Source organism: Sinocyclocheilus rhinocerous, unplaced genomic scaffold, assembly GCF_001515625.1.
Source record: "Sinocyclocheilus rhinocerous isolate Xijiao unplaced genomic scaffold, SAMN03320098_v1.1 scaffold615, whole genome shotgun sequence".
Lineage (NCBI taxonomy): Eukaryota > Metazoa > Chordata > Actinopteri > Cypriniformes > Cyprinidae > Sinocyclocheilus > Sinocyclocheilus rhinocerous.
In genome coordinates, this window is record NW_015631049.1 from 1,681,258 (window position 1) to 1,691,237 (window position 9,980).

General features: G+C 35.5%; 2 protein-coding genes across 2 annotated transcripts in view; both read left to right on the plus strand.

Moving 5' to 3' along the window:
• The first annotated feature begins 687 nt into the window (after positions 1–687).
• LOC107741225 (ubiquitin carboxyl-terminal hydrolase 30-like) lies at positions 688–6,845 on the plus strand. Its single transcript, XM_016553898.1, has 13 exons — positions 688–845; positions 1,519–1,628; positions 2,458–2,640; positions 2,733–2,836; positions 3,024–3,122; positions 3,245–3,290; positions 3,378–3,472; positions 3,603–3,662; positions 3,818–3,904; positions 4,004–4,084; positions 4,216–4,438; positions 5,367–5,475; positions 5,644–6,845. The coding sequence occupies exons 1-13, from the start codon at positions 775–777 to the stop codon at positions 5,888–5,890; spliced, it is 1,515 nt and encodes a 504-aa protein (XP_016409384.1). The 5' UTR covers positions 688–774; the 3' UTR covers positions 5,891–6,845.
• A 471-nt stretch (positions 6,846–7,316) lies between these two features.
• pxmp2 (peroxisomal membrane protein 2) overlaps positions 7,317–9,980 on the plus strand; it is an 11,532-nt gene continuing 8,868 nt past the window's right edge. Inside the window, exons 1-2 of the mRNA XM_016553904.1 lie at positions 7,317–7,498; positions 8,943–9,105. Of these exons, the coding sequence (XP_016409390.1) occupies positions 7,389–7,498; positions 8,943–9,105 (273 nt within the window). The 5' untranslated portion in view covers positions 7,317–7,388. The remainder of the gene's footprint in view (positions 7,499–8,942; positions 9,106–9,980) is intronic.

A 9,980-nucleotide genomic window follows, 5' to 3' on the forward strand; every position in this document is an offset into this window, starting at 1 on the left:
ATTGATCTTAAAATATGTCAGTGCCCCTGTTTTGTCTCAAGATGCACACCAGTAGGCCTAATGCTTTTTTCTAAGGCATGTTTATACAAATGTCCTAATTGAACTATGGGCTAATCCTGGCTTAGTCTAAGCCCTGTCTGTGAAACCAGGCCTAAGTCTTTTTAATAAAGTATAGGCCTATATATATAGAGAGAGAGAGAGAGATAGAGATAGATATATAGACAGACAGACAGACAGACAGACAGATAGATAGATAGATAGATATACGTGTGTGTGTGTATATAAAAGTGGGTATTTGGATGGGAAATCAAGTATATTTTGAGAGAGAGAAATAGAATGAATACAAACTATTAATTTTCATTACCTTTTTTCAATCGAAATGTGCAGATTTGTAAATAAAGGACAGATAAGTTAGAAAGCCAGGCGAAAAAAGTATACCCATAGAGAAAGATGACAAAAATAAATAAATTAACAAACAAATAAAGATACTTCGTTTGTGTTGAGTGAAATGCCAAAGTTGTTGTCAGCTTTTAAGTCTACTCGTATGTTTATTAGGAACACAAAACAAATCCAAATACACATATAAATCCTTTAAAAGCTCACACATATTTAAAGTCTTCATGGCTTTTTAATCCAAAGTGCATTTTCTGAATTCAGCTTTCTCAGCCTTTCATCATTTCCGGTTACGGCATCGAGACTCGTCCTGCTCCGCGGAAAGTCCGTCGCGCAACAATGCGCAATGTTTTAGTTCCGCACATGCGGGCGCAGTGAAATATGCCTTGGTGCAAACAGGGAGCTACAGACAAGCTTGTCCGAGAGTTCTTACGCACTGGAACCGCTGCAAGGTTGGAGTTTGTATAAAAACCTGTGACATGACGGCTGAATATTGTATCGGTGTAGCTCAGATAGACGTAGGAAAGGCAGTAAAGATTGTGGCAGCTGTTGCATTGGAGGCCAGCAGACATTCGCTTTACTGTGTTTGTAGTTCACTGATCATCACAAATGAATGAACAAGCGGATCTGTCCTTTTTTTTTACTTTTATTTGTTATAGATCCAGTAAACAAAAGTGTTGTAATAAATGTATTCGGACGGTTTTTTATAGCTTGACTATGCTTGATAGCCAGCAGTAGCTTATTAAAACTAATGTTACTCCATCTGTCTTTAAAATACCATTCATAGGTATTTAATGATTCCGAAAGCTTCAATTCAGCATTCAGCATGAATCTGAGCATGAGATTTGGTTTGGTATGTTCCTCTTTTCCCTAAAAAAGTCTGTTGTGTAATGATGTCTTTTGCTGGAGAGCCAAGCTTAATGCAAACACAGCTGTCAAGGTCAGAGGTAGTCTGCTGTCTGTCACAGGTGTCCCTCTGGCATGTTTGTTTGTGATCGGTCTACATGTGATGATCTGTTCATGTGCGCTTTAACTTTGTCACTTCATTTCTACTGTAAGTTGTCTGTGCTGGATACAACCAAAACACTTCTTTTTTATTATTCTTTTTTTCTTTCTTCGTTTCAGGAACAAGATGATGAAAAACTGGGGTGTAATTGGTGGAATAGCTGCTGCCGTGGCTGCTGGAGTCTATGTACTATGGGGGCCAATTTCAGACAGGAAGAAAAAGAGAAAAGGTGAGTTGTCTGTTTTCTTGGTGATTTAAAATCTTAGAGTAAGTTTAAAGTCACCATTAAATTAAAATGGACAGTTGTTGTTTTTTTATAGAATCTAAAAGCAGTGTTTATTCTAAATTATTTATTATTTGCCTTTGTAATCTTAATAAATAATTAAAAGCATTAGCTGCCTCTGCCCCTTGCAACGACATTTCCATGCCTCTCCAAAAATGAAAAAAAATATGGGGAGATTGATCACATCTGGTCAGAAGAGAGAAAGATGTGTTTGCTGTCACTCTTTCAGTCGTTGTATTTGAAATATTCGTGCGGCTGCATTAACTAGTTTTCTGTCATTTATTGCCCAAGTAATAAAACACAAAGCATTGTATTATTAATGTACATAGATTTTTATTTATTTATTAAAATTTAAAAAACTTTGCTAGTTTTGTGATGTTAATAACTGTGGAAACACATCATCACAGTCTGTGTAAAGGGCCCTTCCTGATGGGCAACTATTAACCTAAATTTACATGTCAGGAACTGTATCTTGTAACAGATGGATGGCACTTCATCAATTTGCTTTTCTCAAATGAAAATATGTATTCTTAATGTTCACAAGTATAAAATATAAAAAGTAATCATTTTATGATAGCAATAAGGCTCAAGGCTGTGTTATATTATAAATATAGTGACAGCTATAGATATTACAGGTGTGTTTTGACAATTCATCGCTTAAATGTATTATTTCTCTCACAGATATGCTTCTTGGTCTACTTAATAATAATAATAATATGATGTATTATTACTATTATTGTTATCATTACTATTGAATGTGTAATTTTTCTCGCAGGAATGGTTCCTGGTCTGCTTAATCTGGGGAACACATGCTTTATGAACTCACTACTCCAGGGCCTGGCAGCATGTCCTTCCTTCGTCAGATGGCTTGAGGACTTTACAAGTGAAAACAGCGTCCATCCGGAGAGAACTGAGAGAGAGACTCATCTGTCCAGATCTCTGATGCAGTTACTTAAAGGTTATTTCCCATTCACAAACGGATAGCATAAATGCACAAAATGTTAATGCACACTAACAGGGTGATCTCTCCATCTTCCCTCCTTTGTACAGCCCTGTCGAGTCACGATCCTGGAGAAGATGACGTTTTAGATGCGGGAGGCCTTTTAGAAGCTCTCAGACTTTACAGATGGCACATCAGCTCCTTCGAGGAACAGGTAAGATGTTTTCAACAACAATGCAGTTGCATATTTGACAGTTTTTCCAGAATGTTATATATTTTTTAAAAGGGATAGTTCACCTAAAAATGGAGGAATTACTTATGTTTTACATCCCTAGCTCAAATGTTAGGTTTTTAAAATGTCATTGAAATAACTTTGTATTATATTTGCCTTTTCTCCTCAGGATGCTCATGAGCTCTTTCATGTTCTCACATCATCATTAGAGGAGGAACGAGAACGCAAACCTAGAGTCGCTCACCTGTTCGACATGCAAACACTGGAGGTAAAGATGAGTAGTCCCCATTAATGCAGTATTAGGACCCCAAATATAGTTTGTAAACTAATGAGTTTATAATTAGACAGGCTCCATAGACATTCTCATGACACTACTGTTAATGCTTATAGAAATCTGTTGAGTCCAAAGAAAAAAACATAAGCTGCAGAATTGGAGGTAAATGAAGACTTAGTTCTTCAAACATTTCTGTTTTTTTTGTTGTTTTTTTTAAAGCATTTAGTAATTAATCTTTTTCATAATCAGGCCCACTACATCCTATTCAAAGTTTATGGAGGACTCGGCACCCTTTTCATGGACGGTTAACAAGTTATATGGCTTGTAAACGCTGTGAGCAGCAGGTGATATTTTTCAGACTTGTTTGTATTATATTTTTAATTAACTTTTTAGATTTAACTAACATTTATGATCTCAGTCTACAACAATTTATTGAAACAATGGAATTGTTAACCCTCTCTTTTTTGATTTCAGAGTCCTGTGCACTATGATTCTTTCGACAGCTTGTCTCTTTCTATCCCGTCAGTACAGTGGGTAAGCAATCTTGCTCTGTAATACACAATTACATGCGTAGAATAGCATTCTATATTACCTAAATTAAAATATCACAGTTGAAGTTGTATTGCCCGGCAAGTGTCTCACAGACAAAAATGTGTGTATAGTTTGATTCATGTGTATCATTCTTTCAGGGCCGACCAGTTACTTTGGACCAGTGTCTACAGCATTTCATCTCCTCTGAAACCATCAAAGAGGTGGAGTGTGAAAACTGTACAAAGGTATGATATATCTTTTGCTTTAGTACCATTGTACCTCATTTATTTGTTGGACTTTCAGAGCATTACTGAGCTGATTCTATTCTCTCTGTCTCTTTGTAGCAACAGGCTGGAGAGCTTGTAAATGGAGTAGTCCTTGAGAGTCAGAGGACAACATTTGTCAAGCAGCTGAAACTTGGAAAGGTAGACATATTTGTTATTCTTTTATTCAGACCAGAAAACTTTTCAAACCATTGACCGTTGCCCTGTAACCTCCGTAACAGCACTCTTAACTAACCTCCTGTTGGTTTGTGTGTGTTTCTTTTCACCTTTAGTTGCCTCAGTGCCTCTGCATCCATTTGCAGAGACTGACTTGGTCTAAAGAGGGCACTCCCATTAAGAGACAAGAGCATGTTCAGTTTACAGAATATTTGTCTCTGGATCGATACAAACATTGTACTGCTGGTCAGAACCTCCAGAGCACCAGCAGAATAAATAAGCCCATATCTGCCAAAGCTGCTGTAGACCCAAAAGACAAAACCATTGCTAATGGTGTTGGTAAGAGATGTGAACTCTTTTTCCAGTGGTTATGTGATGCTGTCATTTAGATCTGTGAATATGGATTTACTCCATAGAAAGGTTTCATCTGTGAAACCAAACAAATATCCTTGCAATCCTTTTGGTATTTTTTACAATAAAAATGATTAATAATAACAATAATAATAGTAGTAGTAGTAATAATAATTGCTGATGTTGCTATTATTATTATTATTTTAAATATTATTCTATAGAATATATACAAAATACAAATATTTGAGTATCTTGATTAAGATTAATTTCAAAGCTGATGCTGTTGTTGGGATCTGTGAATATGGATTTACTCCAGATAAAGGTACTAAAATACCAATCAAATGTGACCCTGGAGCACGAAACCAGTCTTAAGTCGCTGGGGTATATTTGTAGCAATAGCCAAAAAACATTGTATGGGTCAAAATTATTGATTTTTCTTTTATGCCAAAAATCATTTGGATATTAAGTAAAGATCATGTTCCATGAAGATATTTTGAAAATTTCCTAACGTAAATATATCAAAACTTAATTTTTGATTAGTAATGTGCATTGCTAAGAACTTCATTTGGACAACTTTAAAGGCGATTTTCTCAATATTTAGATTTTTTTGCACCCTCAGATTCCATATTTTCAAATAGTTGTATCTCAGCCAAATATTGTCCTATCCTAACAAACCATACATCAATGGAAGCTTTCAGATGATGTATAAATCTCAATTTCAAAAACTTGACCCTTATGACTGGTTTTGTGGTCCAGGGTCACAAATATCCTTGAAATCCTTTTGCTATTTTGTATAATAATAATAATAATAATAATAAATGATGATTAATAATCAATGCTATTATTATTATTATTATTAGATATATACAAAATATTTTTATGTGTCTTTGAAGATAAATTTCAGTTTAATTTGCAGATTCAAAACACTGTAACAACAATAAGCCACTGTTCAATGGAGCCTTTCCCTCCGTCTTCCTACACTCACCAGGACTGAGCTCACAACTCAACCTCACTTATGACTACAGGTAGAGATATGTACATGTGATAGATGCATGCTGTTATAAAGAGAGCCAGAATATGTGCTTTGATTTAGTCTGAAACTGCTTCTAAGCTGAAAATTTTGCAGGGAAATGAGGGAATGTAACCCATTACTTAACCATTTCAGTAACTTACCTTTTATCGTCTCACTCTAGCACCTCAGAGTACCTCTTCCGCTTGACGGCTGTCCTGGTTCACCACGGCGACATGCACTCTGGACATTTTGTCACTTACCGCCGCTGCCCTGCCACTCCCCATGGAACGTCTCCTTTTAGCTCCCAGTGGCTCTGGGTGTCTGATGATTCGGTGAGGAAAGCCAGCCTTCAGGAGGCACTCTCCTCCAGCGCATATCTGCTCTTTTACGAACGAGTGCAAAGGCCCGGTCTGAGGGTAGAAGAGTAGCGTCTCAGCTGACCCGGGTTACTTATTCTTAATTCAAATCTAGAGCGTTAACCCTTGCTTCTCTCCATTATAGGCCATGCTACTAAGGCCAAGTGCAACCATGCATCCCTGTGTATGCATTTTAGCACACATGATGTTTCTAAACTCTCTTTGTGAGAAAGAGAGAGGGAAGACGAGGGTTCTGTATATCATAGTTTCCACCTTAATCTTGCTCAGTGTCTATGGCGGTTGTTGTTTTAGAAAACTCCTAAGTCGTTAATTGAGCATAGGAATGATGACAGTCATGATTACTACCAGTTGCCACTGATATGGGGATTGACACAGAGATTTGAACTTGTTCTTTGCTCGGAAAACTCTACATGTCACGATAATGTTTTGTTGCAAATTGACCTAGAATTGTTGCCTTGCTCATTAAGCTAATGATCTGTTAGAAGAAAATTGTAAATGGTTTCTCATGCAGTTTTTTATCATTAACAATGTGTCTTTGTCAATGAATTATCTATTGTTAATCATATATTTATGCAATTTGCATATAAAGGTATTTTGTAACACGTAACCACAGCACTAAGTTATTTTTGTTTCACACTTTGACGTTAATTAAAGGAGAACGCAAAATCATGGGATGTATCCTCATCAGGTGTTGTGTGTCTACATGTAGATCAGGTTTCCTATGAATCCTGCTTAATTTGTGTTTTGTTTTGTTGTATGATTGACATATCCCAGTCAATTTATCTTTGTGAATACTTAGAAGGGAAACCTAGCAAGAATATGGGAATGCAATCCATACTCCAGATCCTGAGTATTTACCAAAGAGATTTTTTGCTGACATAAATATTTCAGTGTACTTTCATTACCAGTGTTATTCTGTAAATTCCTTGTTATATGTTGATTGTACATGATGCTATTTGCACAATTGTATATTTTTATGATATTAGTGTGTATGATTGTGTAGGCGAATATTTTTTTTACATGTACATTAAATTAAATAAATTCTGCAACAGTAATGTTAATCCTTTCTGACTAATATAACCAGCAATTTATTACATGGTACCAGAACTGAAGCAAATGAAGCCATAAAAACACTTCAGCTGTGCAGCATATTTTGGGTTTTTTAGAGAATTAGGCATATCTGAATTTAAAATAGCACCCTACCCACATACATTGGAGTAAATTGATAAAAATGGTCTCATTTTACAGAAAACCCTCTAAATTTTAACACAGTGGTGGAATATTGTATATAATATATTGTATTTATTCTCAATTGTATGATAAACACATATAAAAAGTGATATTTTGATATTTATTTTTATTATTATTATTTTTTTGTGTGAAAAAGTTCAGTTTTTGACATATAAGGTAATAAAAAATTTTTTTAAATATACCGGGTCCCGCGGTACTCCCGCGGGAGTGCAGGTCTCTAATTTGAACTTTGTGCTTTAAAAAAAAAAACACTGAGCTCTCATGACCCAAGTGCACAGACTGCTGAACTAAACTGAAGATGCCAACGCAAAGCGTCCTTGTCCGAGAATTCTCTTTCCTGACGAGGGTACTACAGCAGTACTTGAGTTTGTTAAAGAAATATCCAATCATCACCAAATCGGTTACGAGGTCAGTTTACATCTTTGTTAAAGCTAACGTTAGTTGGCTAGCTGTAGATTTGGGGAAATTCAGTTACGTTTAATACAAATTATTAGGCCGATCGTTATCTTAGTCAAACCACTAACCAATTATTGTACATGAATATACTCATTGCACAGTGATCATGTAACAATACTACATCTACATTGACTTCTGCTTGCAGTGATATTAGACAAGTAGAACTTGTACTGTTTTTATTGTTATACTCAAAACAATACAACATATAGGCTAATTTGAAGCAGTTCATTGTAATTTCACAAAAATGTTAAAAAAAGTTTTTTTTTCTTGTCAGTCCCAGAATTACCAGAATCATGATAGAATCAGTATCAGTATAGTTTGCTTTCTGCTAGTTAGTAAATTTATACCTATGTATTGTGAAATGTTACTAATTTAATTATAAGATAATGATAATGAATGTTAATGTAATATAATTAATAGTTATTTAATAATTTCATACTTAATGTATCAGGGAAACATGAGGTCAGTGAGTACATAATTTAATATTAATAATAATAATTAATAACTAAGAATGATGAATAATTTTATACATTTACATTTAGTCATTTAGCAGATGCTTTCATCCAAAGCAACTTAAAAATGAGGACAATGTAAGCAATACAATATTATAGTTTAGAAATAATATTTTATATATTTAAAAATATTTTTTATTTTATAAATTAAAATCAATAAATACTAAGCAAAAAAACAACAACTTAAACTTACTAATAAAATGCTTTGTAGTAGTAGCAGCAGTCATTTATAAAGCAGTCCTTTATCCATTTTTTTTTAGCTTAAAGGCACAATATGTAAGATTTTTTTATTAAAATATCCAAAAACCACTAGAACAGTGTTATATATTTTGCTGACTTGTGTACTTACATTATTCCAAATGTTTCGAAGAATGTTTAAATCCAGAGAAATAAGCAATTTTAACTAGTGGCACGGACCGTGTCCATAGTGTCATTGTGTCGCCTGCCAGTGACGTCATACACCCTCGATTTCCGGTTTTGTTTTGTAGAAAACATGGAAACACCAAAGACGCTTTAATATGTTGTGCTTTTTAATAGACCGGTGACGACCGCACAGAGTAGCATTATAACAGAACTTTCAAATGTATCTAGTATGATAAAACAGCGCTGCTTTACCCCACATACGCACGACCGGAAGGAGCGAAAGCAGTCGACTGTGGCATAATAAAAGCTTCGCTGCTTTCGAGCCGTATGTGTGTCACGCTCGTGAACATTACATATTGTGCCTTTAAGCTTAAGCCATGAAAGACTTTGCACGGAGTGATCACACCGGTGTGATCGTATGCGTCAAAGGGTTAAGTCATTTTACAAAAATATTTAATACCCGGACTGTTAAACGAGTTACAAATGATTCAAAAGTCTGAAAAATGATTTTTTTCCCCCAGATTTTTTATCACTGGTCCAGTCAGTCATTACATCTACCAGCTCTTGGAGGTGCTGTTGCCAACCACTGTCCCATACTGCCTGATCAAGCGCCTTCTGCTGGAACGTCTAATATTCGCCCCTGCTTTCCTCTTGCTCTTTTATGTGGTTATGAATGCTTTGGAGGTAATGTTTCATAGCTGGACTTCTTTGTGAGATTAATCATGTATTCAACTTTGTTGTGCGGAAAAATAAGCTTTCTTAAATACAGCACAACAATATTGAATCATTTCTGCATTTGTTTAGACTTAACTCGTATTTTGGACATACCTCTATATGCAACTATGTTGTTATTACTGTCACTGACACATTGTTCTACCATTTACTGTGAAGTATGAAGAAGTTGGTAGTAAGTATGGTAAGATGGTTGGAGTGTGGATGAAGCAAGTATGTGATTTTCACAATGTTGTGGAGCATGAAGCAATTCACCGCTACAGGTGGCAATCTTTTTATGAGAGGCAGATCTTAATGCAAATGTAGGGAAAACCTTCATGATGCTCAACTTTGTCCAGAATATAGACTTCAGCTGCTGGTCAATGAACTTCATCTGTTTGCTGATCTATAGTTTGCAGTCTCTCAGCTCATGAGCTGGTTGTGATTAGTGTGTTGAATTCTCTATTGCTGCGCCTCAATGTGCCTACTTATACTACGCCCTTAAAGTATGTAATTTTTTGGTGAAGAAAAAGTACACAATTTTGAGTGTGCAGTAGAAGAGTAGGCAAGCTTTGGGACATACTATCACGTCATACAACTGCATCTTTAAAGGATTAGTTCACCCAAAAATGAAAAGTATGTCATTAATTACTCACCCTCATGTCGTTTCAAACCCGTAAGACCTTTGTTCATCTTCGGAACACAAATGAAGATATTTTTGATGGAATCTGAGAGCTGTCTGACCCTGCATAGACAGCAACGCAACTGAAATGTTCCCAAGTCCAGAAACGTAGCAAGGAGATCTGTAAAATAATCCATGTGACATCAGGGGTTCAACCGTAATTATA

Excerpts from the sequence above, each read along its gene's own strand:
- LOC107741225 (XM_016553898.1), top strand. The coding sequence starts at position 775 with ATGCCTTGGTGCAAACAGGGAGCTACAGACAAGCTTGTCCGAGAGTTC. Across the intron at positions 2,837-3,023 it reads TCAGCTCCTTCGAGGAACAG|GATGCTCATGAGCTCTTTCA; the intron begins GTAAGATGTTTT and ends TTTTCTCCTCAG. Across the intron at positions 5,476-5,643 it reads AACCTCACTTATGACTACAG|CACCTCAGAGTACCTCTTCC; the intron begins GTAGAGATATGT and ends GTCTCACTCTAG.